The following is a 17258-nucleotide window of genomic DNA, read 5'->3' on the forward strand; positions in this document are numbered from 1 at the left end:
ACACTCCCCCCTCCCCCACACTCCCCCCCAGCCCCACTCCCCCACACTCCCCCCCACCCCCCCTCCCCCACACTCCCCCCCCACCCCCACCCCCACACTCCCCCTCCCCCCCACACTCCCCCTCCCCCTCCCCCTGCCTGTACAGGAGGCTCCACCATCTCAACACCTCAGGCAACGCGTGGCTCAGCCTTCTTGACATCGGAAGGAACAGGAAGAGGCCATTCAGCCCCTCGAGCCTGTCCCACCTTTCAATGAGACCATGGCTGATCTCTAATGCCATCGACCCGCCTTGGTTCCCTAACCCGAATACCCAACAAAAACCATCAATCTCAGTTTTGACATTTTCAGTTGACCCCCAGCCTCGACAGATTTCCACTTTGACCTCGTTGCCCACTGACAGCTGGACAGTGGGCGCTGGCCGGAGGATGCGTCTCCTCACAGACTGAGGTTCAGCCTCTATTAGAGTCAGACTGGGCTCTGATCCCCCGACGGTTCAGTGTTACTTCTGAGTGTCAATTCCAAACACCCGCCATAAACACCCCGAGATAAACACCCGCGATAAACACCGGAGATAAACAACCCGAGATAAACACCTGAGATAAACAACCCGAGATAAACAACCCGCGGTAAACAACCCGAGATAAACACCCGCGATAAACGTCCAGAGATAAACACCCGCGATAAACAACCCGAGATAAACACCCGCGATAAACAACCCGAGATAAACACCCGCGATAAACATCCAGAGATAAACACCCGCGATAAACAACCCGAGATAAACACCCGTGATAAACAACCCGAGATAAACACCCGCGATAAACACCGGAGATAAACACCTGCGATAAACACCGGAGATAAACAACCCGAGATAAACATCCAGAGATAAACACCCGAGATAAACAACCGAGATAAACAACCCGCGATAAACACCCGCGATAAACATCCAGAGATAAACACCCGCGATAAACAACCCGAGATAAACACCCGCGATAAACAACCCGAGATAAACACCCGCGATAAACACCGGAGATAAACAACCCGCGATAAACAACCCACGATAAATACCCCGAGATAAACATCCCGAGATAAACACCCGCGATAAACAACCCGAGATAAACATCCCGAGATAAACACCCGCGATAAACAACCCGAGATAAACACCCGCGATAAACACCGGAGATAAACAACCCGCGATAAACACCCCGAGATAAACATCCCGAGATAAACACCCGCGATAAACAACCCGAGATAAACACCCGAGATAAACAACCCGAGATAAACACCCACCCATAAACAACCCGAGATAAACACCCGCCTGTAAATGGTGTAATCGCCGGCTCTGGCAGGGATACTCCGTTTATGAGAAGAATGGTTTAAGTTTGGTCACAAAATATTCACTGAAACAAATAAAAGATGCCCACTATACTTTATGACGTTGAATGAAAGGGCGTGAACTGGTGTTGGTGACAAAAGTCAACAGGAAACTGCAGAATATTCCAACCTCTCTGTTTTTCTCTGTAGATTTCCAGCGCTCAGGAGTCGCACTCAGAGAGTGTCCCAGTTCTGTATCCATGGAGACTGAAGTCAGCAGCCGAAGGGTTAACCAGAGTTAAGCGAGCCTGGGTCATCCCTCCCATCGCAGTCTCGGAGAACAGCAGGAAGATCCCATTCCAGCTGGTTCAGGTACAGGCCACCATCAGCAATGTGAGTGTCGAGCCGGCCAGTCCCGGGGCAGCTTGGCTCAGTTGGCAGGACTTTCAGAGGGAGTCGTTTCACCAACACCAACAAAAAAAAGCAGATTAATTGTCATTCATCTTATTGCCATCTGTGGGATCTTGCTCTGCACTTTAAAGCATTCATGGTCTGTGAAATACTTCCAGACATTTTCTTTCCTTCTCCTCGAAATATCACCAGTTCAGAGGTCAGTAGCTCATTGAGCCTCACTCTTCCAACAGAGAGCTTCTCCATCACAGACTCTCCCAGTCTAATAATAGCGAAGCCCAGGTGTGGAGCTGAGGCCCACGGCCACCGCCAAGGCTGATAAAGTGAGTAAGAAGTCACACAACACCAGGTTATAGTCCAACAGCTTTATTTGAAGTCACAAACTTTCGGAGCGCTGCTCCTTCTTCAGGTGAAGTGGAGAAATGCATAAAGACACAGCTTATATAGTCAGAGAATAATGTCAGATGTTTACAGGTAATCTTTCTAACTGCCATTTATCACACCTCGGCAGAGAGATAATCACAGCAATCAATTATCTCTCTGCCGAGGTGTGATAAATGGCAGTTGGAAACATTACATAGAAACATAGAAACATAGAGATAGGAACAGGAGTAGGCCATTCGGCCCTTCGAGCCTGCTCCGCCATTCAATGAGATCATGGCTGATCTTCGTCTGAGATCATAGCTGATCTTACCAGTTCAGTACCCCGTCCCCGCCTTTTCTCCGTAACCCTTAATCCCCTTAGCCTTCAGAAATATATCCAATTCTCTCTTGAAAATATTTATTGAATTAGCCTTCACAGCCCTCTGTGGCAGGGAATTCCACAGGCTCACCACTCTTTGAGTGAAGAAATTCTTCCTCATCTCTGTTTTAAATGATTTGCCCGCTATTTTTAGACTGTGGCCCCTGGTTCTGTGCTCCCCGGCCATTGGAAATATTCTCTCTGAATTCAGCCTGTCCAGGCCTGCCATAATTTTATATGTTTCGATGAGATCCCCTCTCAATCTTCTAAACTCCAGTGAGTACAAGCCCAAACTATTTAATCTCTCTTCGTAGGTCATTCCCGCCATTCCAGGTATCAGCCTGGTGAATCGCCGTTGCACTCTTTCCATGGCAAGAACATCCTTCCGCAGATGGGGCGACCAAAACTGTACCTGTAAACATCTGACATTATTCTCTGACTATATAAGCTGTGTCTTTATGCATTTCTCCACTTCACCTGACGAAGGAGCAGCGCTCCGAAAGCTTGTGATTTTAAATAAAGCTGTTGGACTATAACCTGATGTTGTGTGACTTCTTACATTTGTCCACCCCAGTCCAACTCCGGCATCTCCACGCCATGGATAAAGTGAGTGATTAGTGATTCCCAGCCTCAGCTCCTGAGGGAGATCAGTAACCACAGGAGACCGGCCAGTCCAAGGGACTTTACCTGACCCTGAAGGTTATGGACTGAAATTCCTAGACCTCAGTTAAGGTCACAATCGACCAGTCACATTCCACAGTGGGACTGAATCCCTCGTCTACCGTGTCTGGCTCGCAACAACAGTTTGCATTTATATAGCGCCTTTACCATAGAAAAGGGTCCCAACGCGCTTCACAGAGACATCAGGAAAATTGGACACCGAGCCACAGGAGACATTAGGAGGTGAACAAAAGCTTGGTGACAGAGGTAGGTTTTAAAGGAGGAGAGGGAGGTCGAGCAGTGGAAAGTTTTAGGAAGAAATTCCAGAGTGTGGGGCTCAGTGTCGTTTGTTCCCAGCGATTGTTTGACGATGTTCAAAGAGTCGCCTAATGGAAGGGACTAGAACGGAACTGAGACACGCACGGAAAATAGGGAAGGGGAAAAATAAAAGCAGGTAGAGAATGGAGATAAATTCTATTGATTTTGTCAACAGATTAAATCAGACAAGCTTCCCAGCAAGGTGATCTACAGCATTAAAGGACCAGGGGTCGATGAAGATCCAAAGGGAATCTTCACCATCGACCCTGACACGGGACTTGTCTTCCTGACCACAGTGCTAGACCGTGAGGAGAAGAGCAGTTATAAGGTAGGAAAACCGAGTGAGTGACCAGAGCCTGCAGCAGGTCGGAAACCTGAGGTAACGGGCTGGGTTTGTTTTACACAGATCAAAGCTTACGCTGTCGGTGAGACTGGAACTCCATTGGAAGATCCCACAGATCTGGAGATCATCGTTATCGACCAGAATGACAACAGGCCCACCTTTGACCAGCAGTATTTCATTGGACATGTTCTTGAGGGTTCAGCTCCAGGTTAGTATCACTTGGGTTGACAGACTGAAGTAGTTAAAATGTACATCAATGGATCTCTTCCAGCGGCCGCAGCAGGACCTCCGGATCGATGCGAAGGAACATTGATGAATGTAAAAGTCTTGCCTCTTGTATTTGGTGTCCATCTTTCACACATCAAAAAACAGAGGCAAAGCCAATCATTTTCTGCTAGTTTGTCTGACCTTGATAACCTGGCTTCCATCAAGGTCAGGAACTAGGGATTTACAAGTAGCTGCCAATCTACACAAACTTTTTCCAGCATATCGTTTCTCAATGACCTCAAGCTGTGCCTATTTATACCTGTGCAGTGGCGTTACTGTGTAACTGCAAATCTCTCTTTCTTCATCTCTAATTCTCAACTCTCACCAGTTCAGAAGGTCAGTAGTTCATTTAGCCTCGTTCTTCCAACAGAGCTGCTCCGTCAGACACCTTCCCAGTGTGGTGTGAGTTGAGACTCAGAAGGAATGAAAGATTTTCAGTAAAACAGCGCCTCATTACATCTCAGAAATATCCCATTGCCCTTCACAGCCAGGTTAAACAAAGCTCCATCCCGGGAGCGAAATGTAACTCCAGAGCTTGAATATTCCCAAGGAGACCAGCTAGTTCTGTTAAATTGTGTGAGATATAACGGCACAACACGTCAAGCTGACTTCCCAATCTCAACCACATCCATTCCACAAACAATGACTGGCAACGAGAGGGTATGACCACAGAGAGCCAAGTATTGTTTTTGGAGCCCAAACCTCGGTTCCATTATATCACGACCTTACGAATGTGCTTTGTGGTCATCCCTCCTCACATCTCCTTCCTTGGCCCGCTCTCCATTTTTGTCTGATTGCGCCACTGTGAAGCGCGCCTGGGATGTTTTTGTACGTTGAAGGCGTTTTATCGAGGTGTGTTTGTTGTTCCTTTCACGTGGGTTCCGAGGGTTCTGCGATGATGTTATCAACCCTGTTTGGTTTGGCCGACCGATCTCCTGGGAGTCAGTCTCGTATCCTGTCATCAAACCCTCCCCCAGTAAGTTGTGGGATTCCAGATTCCTTTAAGATGTATCCAACATGAGCACAGACAGCAAAAATTCTACTGATAAAAGGAGGGCACAGGCTGCACAAACACGGATGGAGGTGTGAGTGTGACCTGGACTGGTGAGAATTGGAGCTGTTTGAATAGTCTTAGCCTGTGTTCCCTTGAGTTTAGAAGATTAAGGGGTTATCCCATCGAGGTGGCTAAAGGGGTCGATAGAGAGAAACCACTTCCTCTGGTGGGGAAGGCCAGAACAAGGGGGAAAAACCTTAACATTAGAACCAGTCCATTCAGGGTGATGTCAGGAAGCACTTCTTCACACAAAGGGTAGTGGAAATCTGGAACTCTCCCCCAAAAAGCTGTGGATGATCGGGGTCAATTGGAGCTTTGAAGACTGAGTCATTATGGATGTTATTTATATGGATTTCCAGAAGGCATTCGATAAGATTCCACACACAAGACTGTTAACAACAATGAGAGTGCGTGGAATTGGAGGCAACCTATTGTTGGATAAGGAATTAATTAGGAGGTAGGGGTCAGAGAGTAGGGATAATGTACTCCAATTGGGAGGGTGTGACTTGTGGAGTCCCCCAGGGATCTGTACTAGGCCCCAGCTTTTCATTATATTTATCAATGACTTGGATGAAGGAATAGAGAGCCGTATATCCAAGTTTGGTGACGACACTAAGTTCGGTGGCTCAGTAAATAGTGTAGATGGGAGCAGGAATTGCAAAGGGGCATTGACAGATGCAGTGAGTGGGCAAAGCTGTGGCAAATGGAGTTCAGTGTGAGAAAGTGTGAGGTCACCCACTTTGGACCCAAGAAAAATAAATCAGAGTATTTTCCAAATGGTGAGAAGCTAGGAACTGTGGAGGAACCGAGAGATTTGTGGGCCCAAGTACAGAAATCACTAAAAACTCGTGGACAGGTCTATAAAAATAATTTAAACGGGTAATGGAATGTTGGCCTTTATCTCAAGGGGGGCTGGAATACAATGGGAATGAAGTTATGCTTCAGTTCTACAGAGCTCTGGTTACGCACCTGGACACTGCGTTCAGTTCTGGGCCCCGCACCGCAGGAAGGATATATCGGCCTTGGAGAGGGAGCAGCGCAGGTTCACCAGAATGATACCGGGGCTGAAAGGGTTAAATCACAAGGACAGGTTGCACAGACTAGACTTGTATTCCCTCAAGTATAGAAGATTAAGGGGTGATCTGACTGAGGTGTTTAAGATGATTAAAGGAGTTGATCGGGTCGATAGAGAGAAACGATTTCCTCCGGTGAGAGAGTCCAGAACAAAGGGGCACAATCTTAAAATCAGAGCCAGGACGTTCAGCCGTGATGTCAGGAAGCACTTCTTCACAAAGAGTAGTGGAAATCTGGAACTGTCCCCCCCAAAAAGCTGTAGAGGCCGGGGGGGGCGGGGTCAATAGAAAATTTCAAAACTGAGATTAATGATTTTTGTTGGGTAAGGGTATTAGGGGTTACAGAACCAAGGTGGGTAGATGGAGTTAAGGTACTGATCAGCCGTGATCTAATTGAATGGCGGAACAGGCAGGAGGGGCTGATTGGCCTCCTCCTGCTCCTATAGCGGGGCCAGTGAATACAGATGGGTTGAGGTGGGTTCAGGCGGAGCACACTGCGGATGTGCCCAGGTGCGGAGAACCGGACTCACCTGCTGCACACCTGATGACGGCTGCAGATTGCCAATGTTTGGGCGGAATCGGTTTGTCGACACTCGCTGAGCTCTGTGTGGAATGTTCCAGGCACACTGGTAATGCAAGTGACCGCCTCCGATGCTGATGACCCTCAGACCGACAACGCTGCTCTGGGCTACTCGATAGTGGGTGATGGAAGAGGAATTTTCCGAATTGATCCCGTGACAGGAGAGATCCGTACAGTTGGAGTGGGCCTGGATCGGGAGGTGAGTAAAGAGTTAATGAGAACCCAGTCACCACGAGAGAACGGTGAAGAGATTGGCACAATGGTGGCGCTGGTGTTAGAGGCACTTCAAGTGGGGTTTAATGTAGGAATGGTCTTCGATCAGAGACTGGGCCACAGTGCAAACTATCCCCCTCAGCCCTAAATAAAGTGGGACAAGGGGGCTCAGGTTTAAGATCCAGCGTGGAGACGGTCTCTGAAATGGTGAACATGTGAAAAACCTCCAGCTGTGAATTCAGGAAAGGGGGTCATGTTTAGCTAACCTGATGGTTTGGATTACTGGTGCACAGTTGATATTAAAACCATTCCATCCTCAGAGAGGTCTTAACAAGATTCCATCTGGGTGATTAATTGCGAAGGTTAGAGGTCAAGGAACAGGAGGTAAAGTTGGGACCTGGGTACAAAATGATTTAAAAACAGGAGAAGGTGACGGCTGAAATGGGAACTTTTCATGTTGGAAAGAGTTTAGCCTGGGTTATCCCAGGTGTGCGTTCAGGGCAGGCCTCGAACCGGCGTTGAGTCTCAATGGGTTTCAGGCATGTGCTCCGGACGCCTCTTTTCTGCCTTTACCAACATGGTGGACGGCACTTTGGTGTGCGCACCTGCCCGCCATATTGGATGCTTTGGCAGATGAAATTTAACACGTTGAAGCGTGAAGTGATACCTTTTGGTAGGAAGAATGAGAGGCAATATAAACTAAATGGTACAATTTTAAAGGGGTGCAGGAACAGCGAGACCTGGGGGTGTATCTACACAAATCATTGAAGGTGACGGGACAAGTTGATAAGGTTGTTAAAAAGGCATACAGGATCCTTGGCTTTATTAATCGAGACACAGAGTACAAAAGCAAACCTTTGAAAAGGGTGCAGAGGATATTTACTAGAATGGTCCCAGGGATGAGGGACTTCAGTTATGTGGAGAGACTGGAGAAGCTGGAGTTGTTCTCCTTAGAGCAGAGAAGGTTAAGAGGAGATTTAATCGAGGTGTTCAAAATCAAGAAGGGTTTTGATAGAGTAAATAAGGAGAAACTGTTTCCAGTGGCAGGAGGGTCGGTAACCAGAGGACACAGATTTAAGGTGATTGGCAAAAGAACCAGAGGGGAGATGAGGAAACATTTTTTATGCAGCGAGTTATGATGATCTGGAACGCGCTGCCTGAAAGGGCGGTGGAAGCAGATTCAATAGCAACTTTCAAAAGGAAATTGAAGAAATACTTGAAGGGAAAACATTTTCAGGGCTGTGGGGAAAGAACTGGGGAGTGGGATTAATTGGTTAGCTCTACCAAAGAGCCGGCACAGGCACGATGGGCCGAATGGCCTCCTTCTGTGCTGTATCATTCTATGATTCAAAGATAAGTTTTACACCTGTGAAACGAGCACAGCCGCAGCCAATTACTAGGCCAAGGATCACGGAGCGAAGGGACTGAGGGATATGGTGAGAAGGGACCGAGCAATACGAAGAGAAGGGATTGGGGTGTTTGGAGAATCGGGATTGAGGGAGACGGAGAGAAGGGATTGGGGAGTATGGAGAATCGGGATTGAGGGAGACGGAGAGAAGGGATTGGGGAGTATGGAGAATCGGGATTGAGGGAGACGGAGAGAAGGGATTGGGGAGTATGGAGAGAAGGGATTGGGGGAGACGGAGAGAAGGGATCGAGGGAGACGGAGAGAAGGGATTGGGGTGTTTGGAGAGATGATGGGTTTATCTATGGACTTGTTGAGCATGTTGGGCTTTCCCACCTCCTGAAATCTCTCCATTTGTTCTGATCGAGTCTGTACAGCAATACAAGTGAGTGATGGATTCTTTCCTGAATGTTCCCTTTGTGTTTGCAGAGTATTTCCGTGTACAACCTGACATTGCAAGTGGCGGATCTGTCTGGCGAAGGACTCTCCACCACCGCCACTGCTGTCATCTTCATCGATGACATCAATGACAATGCCCCAGAGTTCATCGCCACTGAGGTTTGTGATATAAGTCTGTCTGTCAGCCATGTCAATTATTGAGATACTTAGGCGAAGGGTCAAACTCAGGACATCACCAAGGTGAAGGGTCAAGACTTGTAGTACAGATCATGATTAAGGTGAAAAGTCAAGACCTAAAGTACAGGACATCACCAGGGGGTAGAACCAAGCCCCAATGCAGGACATCACCAGGTAAAGAATATCTGCAGTGTGGCACTTTTTGGTTTAATTGCCAAGGTGAGCCCAACCCAGCACCCTCTGCTTACCCTGCCAAACTTCATGAGGTTGGGGAGGTCTCATGATTTCAATGCCTTTGGTGGATCTGAGAGCCCCTCCAGGTCAGGGGGTTTCTGGGGCCTCCCAGGGAGAAGCCGTCAGTTGTCCCTATGGCTTCCTTCACACAATGGCTGCTTACGGAGGTCCACACCTTGATCCAGGACTGGAGCCCATGTTGCCTCTCACATCTGTCCCTTGATTGGGTGGATATGTCCTGATCATATGATAGGTCTGTTTGGAGTCCCCAGCTCTGGCCTGACTCCTCGTTACGATGGAAATGTTGACCCGAGGTTGGAACCAGCTTAGTGTAACTAGGTCTGGCCTAGTTTCTGGCCAATCTGATGCACTCCCACCAAAGTTGTGGCAGGGATACCCTGTGGATTTTTGGGGACAAGGTATTCAGCAACTTTGCTCAGACGTCCATCACACTTATTGAGCAGATAAACATAATGTTTTTAAATAACTGTTAGTTACAGTTCCTAATAACCTCTGAATTTTGCCCCTTGCAGTTCACTGCTGAAGTGTCAGAGGACATGGTGGGAGCGGAGATCGGCAAAGTCGGTGTGGAGGACAAGGATCAACCTGGGACGTCCAACTGGTTGGTGAACTACACGATCGTTGGCGGCAATGACCATGGACTCTTCAGCATCCGGACTGAGCCGGAGACCAACAGAGGCATTCTCTTTGTTGAAAAAGTAAAGGGGAAACACCCAATCAAGAAGCCATTTACAGTTAGATTTATCATTAGAAAACTGTGAATCGTTGCTTTGGAGAGACACGGAGCGTGCCGACGGTCTGCATCTAAACCCAGCCCAGGCACGGGCGAAGGGCTCCTCTCTCTCAGCCTATCAGAGCTGTGACAGGTGTGAGTAATGGGCAGCAGAAAGGTCGTGCCTGGAGAGGGCAAAGGGCAGATTCAGAACGGTTCCAATGGGCAAAACCACTCCTGATTGGCCATAATTTTTCAGCCAGGAGCTGGCCTCCAGATCTTGTTTCTTCTTGCAGCTGACCATCTGGAAGCGAAAGGATTGGATTACCCAGTGGTCTGGGGTCGATGGTCAAATTCTCTGCTGGTCTGGGGTTGAGGGTCAGATTCTTGGCTGCGGTCGAGGGTCAGATTCTCTGGTTAACTGGGGTCGAGGGTCAGATTCTCTGGTTAACTGGGGTCGAGGGTCAGGTTCTCTGCTGGTTTGGGGTCAAGGGTCAGCTTCTCTGCGGGTCTGGGGTCGATGGTCAGGTTCTCTGCTGGTTTGGGGTCAAGGGTCAGCTTCTCTGCAGGTCGAGGGTCAGGTGCTCTGGTTAACTGGGGTCAAGGGTCAGGTTCTCTGCTGGTTTGGCCAAATGCCCAAACTGATGAAGGTCTGGTGAAGGTTCTGACCCAGAACGTTAACCAGTCTTTTCCCCCTCAGTGCTGCTTGACCTGCTGTGTGTCTCCAGCATTTTCTGTCTTTATTACTGAATTATTCATCATTGTTACCGAGGAGAACCCAGGAGCAATGTGGGAGAGAATAACTCACAAATCGAGCTGGGGTCTATGCTCTGGGCTTGGAAATGATAAAGTGCCAATTTGGCCCAATGTCTCATTGGGCAGTATCCCGCCAGTGTGGGACGGAGCCAGGATCATTCCCAGGCTCTGCTGTTAGCTGCCCTCGGCTGCAGCACAAACTGGAGGGGCTACAATTCCCACGTTCTACCCTCCGTAAACTTGAGGTGATCCAAAACTCTGCTGCCCGTGTCCTAACTCTCACCAAGATCCTTTCATCTATCTCCCCTGTGCTCGCTGATCTACATTGGCTGCTGGTTAAGCAACACCTTGTGGCGGTACCACTGGTTGTCCCTTATATTGAGACACATAATTCCCTTTAACTTACCTTACTGTATGTTTAACTTACCTTTTGGGGCCATTGCCCTTTTAACTTACCTGTTGGGGCCATTGCCCCTTTAAGACGCGCCCTACGTCATGTCACGTACAACGTGATGTGCGTGCGCCGGCACAGCCCAGCCTAACATCTTCGGCCTCAACGGCCAGCGACGCAACGACGCGCATCACGTGACGCCCTAAGCGCGGGAAACGTGAACAACGTGATGACGTCACAACACAAACGCAATGACGTCATCACGCTCCCCACAGGACTGCGAACTCAGTCCTCGTGGAGTCCCCGCTGGGACCAGACCTACACCACGATGCTCCTACAGTCAGCCATCTTACCTGCTATCTTACCTGCTGTAATTAGCCTGTTCCTGTAAATAAACAACTTGTTAATAGTTCGTCGAAGTCAAACTCTCTTATTTAGTGGCGATCTACACGAACCGCTACATTGGTGACCCCACGACGTGAGTACGGGAGCTCATCAATTCCAACGCTACAATTGGTGAACCCGTATCCGTGAATGATTTTCACGGTAGCAACGCGCAGCCTGACCCTCGTCTTCCCACAAGACGACCAACGCACAACCGATGAACAACCACGGAACAGCAACCGCCTAACACCGATTCCACCACAAGCGACCCCGTCTTTGCGAACGTCTTCGCAAAGGAAGCGCAGCTTGGAGGTGAGCCCGTTTTTCACGAACGATCTCACAGAGGTAGAGCACGACCAACGGCAACCGTCGTCCACCAGCGCTACAATTGGTGGGTTTGTGAACGTCTTTCACAAACGAAGCACGCTATGGAAGCATCAGCCGTTCTGCTGTCGCTACCGCGATCCAGGGAGCCACGGTCTCCCTCGTGCTTTATGCAGGTAGAAGCCCTGTTCGCCGAGAACATCGATGCGGCACAGACCACGCACGTGCTCACGGTCTCCGTATTCGACTCTTCTACCGCCACACGGATCATCCACCTCTACGTCCAAAGCAACAGCAAGTATACATCTCTCCAAGCGCGGGGTACAGCATGTTCGGGCCCACAAGATCGGAGCGCGCCCTGCGGGGATACCACGAGGACTCACCCCTGCGAAACACGAGGACACACCCCTCGCGCACGAGGACCCATCCCTCGCGAACCACGACAACCCATCCCTCATGCGAAACAACGAACCCTTCTCCACCGACGACGCACCAGCCCTTCGGCTTGCTGGTTGTGTTACCTACTACACGATTCGGCGTGAACAAAAGCGTGCCGCCCTCCCGGCTGTTTTCTCCTGAATCTACAACAGTTTCAAGTGTTGCCGCCCCCCAGGCAGAGTTTACCCCACCCGAAAGCAACAACAACCTGGACCGTTGCTGCCCTTTATCCAGTTTTCCCTTTAGCAAATGCAAACGTCTACTGAAGCTGCACACATCGAGGACGGGTCCAACGGGCATCCTGCGGCCGCGATCAGCCACGTGAAAGTTGCTGGCCTCACCGATCACTGATCAACGCAGCAACTCTTCACCCTCCATTGTGTTATCGTCGTAGCACTATGGCACGCACCGTTCCGTGCGTTCCAGCCTCCCGAAGGTTTCGCTCACCTGTCGGCGAGTTCACCGACCTCACCAGTCAAGTCCTCCTGGATCGCCCGTCAGCGTTCCTGCAGATTTCGTCGGAACAAGGACTTGTTTCAACATCAACGGAGACATCGCCCACGTCCGCCCAACCTGCCCGTCACTCTGACAAGGCCTGCTGTTTCGCACGTCTCCACGGTCCTTCGCCTGACGGATACGTTTTATTCGCCACGACGCGCGTAAGGATCCGCTCACGAGCAGAATCTTCATACCTCGCCTACCAAGTCGAGACAGCACGACCGCCGTGACCACCAGCTCGTCAGACCATCTTATCCTTGGACTTTCGTTAAAGCGAATTATGGGGGGGCCTATGTGGCGGTACCACTGGTTGTCCCTTACATTGAGACACATAATTCCCTTTAACTTACCTTACTGTATGTTTAACTTACCTTTTGGGGCCGTTGCCCTTTTAACTTACCTGTTGGGGCCATTGCCCCTTTAAGACGCGCCCTACGTCACATCACGTACAACGTGATGTGCGTGCGCCGGCACAGCCCGGCCTAGCGTCTTCGGCCTCAACGGCCAGCCGATGGGAGCGACGCGATCTTCCGCTCCCGCGGCAAGCACCGGCACAGCCCGGCCTCCCGACTTCGGCCTCAACGGCCAGCGACGCAACGACGCGCATCACGTGACGCCCTAAGCGCGGGAAACGCGAACAACGTGATGACGTCACAACACAAACGCGATGACGTCATCACGCTCCCCACAGGACTGCGAACTCAGTCCTCGTGGAGTCCCCGCTGGGACAAGACCTGCACCACGGTGCTCCTACAGTCAGCCATCTTACCTGCTATCTTACCTGCTGTAATTAGCCTGTTCCTGTAAATAAACAACTTGTTAATAGTTCGTCGAAGTCAAACTCTCTTATTTAGTGGCGATCTACACGAACCGCTACAACCTCGATTTTAAAATTCTCATCCTTGTGTTCAAGTCCCTCCATGGCCTCGCCCCTCCCTATCTCTGTAATCTCCTCCAGCCCCACAACCCCACACCCTCCCCCCCGCCCCACCCCGAGATATCTGCACTCCTCCAATTCTGGCCTTTTGCGCATCCCTAATTATAATCGCTCCACCATTGGCGGCCGTGCCTTCAGCTGCCTGGGCCCTAAGCTCTGGAATTCCCTCCCTAAACCTCTCCGCCTCTCCACCTTTTAAGATGCTCCTTAAAACCTACCCCTTTGACCAAGCTTTTGGTCATCTGCCCTAACATCTCCTTATGTGGGTCGGTGTCAAATCTTGCTTTATAACGCTCCTGTGACGCGCCTTGGGACGTTTTACTACATTAAAGGCGCTATATAAATACAAGTTGTTGTTATTGTTGTACAGTTGACCTCAGTGACTCTGGACTCAGGACAGGAACTGACCTCCAGCAAGGGTCAGGGTTCAGGCGCATCCGGGGAGGAGGGGAGAAAAACTGAGGAAATGGGGAAAAGGATGGAGAAGCCAAGGAGTTACCCGCGGGGGTTTATTTTGTCGCCGTCTGTTTCAGAGTCTGGATTATGAAAAGGTGGAGAAACATGTGCTGACTGTGGAAGCAAAGAACCAGGAGGCGGTCAGCCCCGGAGCACCTCAAACTCTCCTCTCCTCGGCTAAGGTCATCGTGACAGTGACCGACGTGAATGAAGCCCCCCGCTTTGTGGAAGACCCTCAAGAGCTAAGTGTGCCGGAAGGTTTAACAGTCGGGAGCTTTCTGACTGTCTACACCGTCACTGACCCCGACACAAAGCAACGACAGAATATCAGGTCAGAATCCGACTGTTAATGGCTCAATATTCCACCGGTCCCCAGCTCTCTAACCCTGTGTCCGGGTGTTTCCCATCTCGCTCCGGATGTATTTCCCACGTGTCCGGGTGTATTTAAGAACACAAGAAATAGGAGCAGGAATAGGCCACCTGGTACCTCCAGCCTGCTCCGACATTCAATAAGATCATGGCTGATCTTGGGCTCAAAGCCACTTCCCTGCCCGTGTCTGGGTGTTTTTCCCCTGTGTCCGGGTGTTTTTCCCCTGTGTCCGGGTGTATTTGCCCCCTGTGTCCGGGTGTATTTGCCCCCTGTGTCCGGATGTATTTGCCCCCTGTGTCTGGGTGTATTTCCCCCCCTGTATCCGGGTGTATTTGCCCCGTGTCCGGGTGTATTTGCCCCCTGTGTCCGGGTGTATTTGCCCCGTGTGTCCGGGTGTATTTCCCCCCTGTGTCCGGGTGTATTTCCCCCCTGTGTCTGGGTGTATTTGCCCCCGTGTCCGGGTGTATTTGCCCCCTGTGTCCGGGTGTATTTCCCCCGTGTCCGGGTGTATTTCCCCCGTGTCCGGGTGTATTTCCCCCCTGTGTCCGGGTGTATTTCCCCCCTGTGTCCGAGTGTATTTGCCCCCGTGTCCGGGTGTATTTCCCCCCTGTGTCCGGGTGTATTTCCCCCCAGTGTCCGGGTGTATTTCCCCACTGTGTCCGGGTGTATTTCCCCCCTGTGTCAGGGTGTATTTCCCCCGTGTCCGGGTGTATTTCCCCCCTGCGTCCGGGTGTATTTCCCCCCTGTGTCCGGGTGTATTTCCCCCGTGTCCGGCTGTATTTCCCCTGTGTCCGGGTGTATTTCCCCCCTGTGTCCGGGTGTATTTCCCCCCCGTGTCCGGGTGTATTTCCCCCCGTGTCCGGGTGTATTTCCCCCCCGTGTCCGGGTGTATTTCCCCCCCGTGTCCGGGTGTATTTCCCCCCTGTGTCCGGGTGTATTTCCCCCCTGTGTCCGGGTGTTTGTCCTCCCTGTGTCCGGGTGTATTTGCCCCCTGTGTCCGGGTGTATTTCCCCCGTGTCCGGGTGTATTTCCCCCCTGTGTCCGGGTGTATTTCCCCCCTGTGTCTGGGTGTATTTCCCCCCTGTGTCCAGGTGTATTTCCCTCCTGTGTCCGGGTGTTTCCCCCCCGTGTCCGGGTGTTTCCCCCCTGTGTCCGGGTGTTTGTCCCCCCGTATCCGGGTGTTTTTCCCCGTGTCCGGGTGTTTGTCCCCCCGTGTCCGGGTGTTTGTCCCCCCGTGTCCGGGTGTTTTCCCCCCCCGTGTCCGGGTGTTTCCCCCCCCCCCCGTGTCCGGGTGTTTTCCTCCCGTGTCCGGGTGTATTCCCCCCCCCCCCCGTGTCCGGGTGTTTCCCCCCATGTCCGGGTGTTTGTCCCCCCATGTCCGGGTGTTCCCCCCCCCCCCGTGTCCGGGTGTTTTCCCCCCGTGTCCGGGTGTTTCCCCCCCGTGTCCGGGTGTGTTTGTTCCCCCGTGTCCGGGTGTGTTTGTCCCCCCGTGTCCGGGTGTTTTTGTCCCCCCGTGTCCGGGTGTTTCCCCCCCGTGTCCGGGTGTTTTCCCCCCGTGTCCGGGTGTTTTCCCCCGTGTCCGGGTGTTTGTCCCCCCGTGTCCGGGTGTTTGTCCCCCCGTGTCCGGGTGTTTGTCCCCCCGTGTCCGGGTGTTTTCCCCCCCCATGTCCGGGTGTTTCCCCCCCCCCGTGTCCGGGTGTTTTCCTCCCGTGTCCGGGTGTTTCCCCCCCCCCCCCGTGTCCGGGTGTTTCCCCCCGTGTCCGGGTGTTTGTCCCCCCGTGTCCGGGTGTTTCCCCCCCCCCGTGTCCGGGTGTTTTCCCCCCGTGTCCGGGTGTTTCCCCCCCGTGTCTGGGTGTGTTTGTTCCCCCGTGTCCGGGTGTGTTTGTCCCCCCGTGTCCGGGTGTTTTTGTCCCCCCGTGTCCGGGTGTTTCCCCCCCATGTCCAGGTGTTTCCCCCCGTGTCCGGGTGTTTTCCCCCCGTGTCCGGGTGTTCCCCCCCCGTGTCCGGGTGTTTCCCCCCCGTGTCCGGGTGTGTTTGTCCCCCCGTGTCCGGGTGTTTTTGTCCCCCCGTGTCCGGGTGCTTATCCGCCCGTGTCCGGGTGTGTTTGTCCCCCCGTGTCCGGGTGTGTTTGTCCCCCCGTGTCCGGGTGTGTTTGTCCCCCCGTGTCCGGGTGTTTTTGTCCCCCCGTGTCCGGGTGTTTATCCGCCCGTGTCTGGGTGTTTGTCCCCCCCCGTGTCCGGGTGTGTTTGTCCCCCCGTGTCCGGGTGTGTTTGTCCCCCCGTGTCCGGGTGTTTTTGTCCCCCCGTGTCCGGGTGTTTATCCGCCCGTGTCTGGGTGTTTGTACCCCCGTGTCCGGGTGTGTTTGTCCCCCCGTGTCCGGGTGTGTTTGTCCCCCCGTGTCCAGGTGTTTCCCCCCCGTGTCCGGGTGTGTTTGTCCCCCCGTGTCCGGGTGTTTTCCCCCCCCCCGTGTCCGGGTGTTTTCCCCCCCGTGTCCGGGTGTTTGTCCCCCCGTGTCCGGGTGTTTCCCGCCGTGTCCGGGTGTTTCCCCCCCCGTGTCCGGGTGTTTCCCCCCCGTGTCCGGGTGTTTGTCCCCCCCGTGTCCGGGTGTGTTTGTCCCCACGTGTCCGGGTGTTTCCCCCCCGTGTCCGGGTGTTTGTCCCCCCGTGTCCGGGTGTTTCCCCCCGTGTCCGGGTGTTTCCCCCCCGTGTCCGGGTGTTTCCCCCCCCGTGTCCGGGTGTTTCCCCCCCGTGTCCGGGCGTTTGTCCCCCCCGTGTCCGGGTGTGT

At 52.2% G+C, this 17258-nt stretch overlaps 1 protein-coding gene across 2 annotated transcripts in view; it reads left to right on the plus strand.

Moving 5' to 3' along the window:
* Positions 1-17258, plus strand: part of cdh15 (cadherin 15, type 1, M-cadherin (myotubule)) — a 92365-nt gene that overhangs the window by 51964 nt on the left and 23143 nt on the right. Inside the window, exons 2-8 of one of the 2 annotated variants that reach the window (XM_085991959.1) lie at positions 1522-1683; positions 3618-3770; positions 3849-3993; positions 6801-6958; positions 8807-8935; positions 9721-9906; positions 14182-14435. In XM_085991959.1, coding sequence (XP_085848085.1) covers positions 1522-1683; positions 3618-3770; positions 3849-3993; positions 6801-6958; positions 8807-8935; positions 9721-9906; positions 14182-14435 — 1187 coding nt within the window. The remainder of the gene's footprint in view (positions 1-1521; positions 1684-3617; positions 3771-3848; positions 3994-6800; positions 6959-8806; positions 8936-9720; positions 9907-14181; positions 14436-17258) is intronic. The other variant, XM_085991960.1, reaches the window with a different exon arrangement.

The sequence above is a fragment of the Somniosus microcephalus genome, chromosome 6, assembly GCF_052327205.1.
Source record: "Somniosus microcephalus isolate GS21.2 chromosome 6, FLI_Smic_1.0, whole genome shotgun sequence".
NCBI classification, from domain to species: domain Eukaryota; kingdom Metazoa; phylum Chordata; class Chondrichthyes; order Squaliformes; family Somniosidae; genus Somniosus; species Somniosus microcephalus.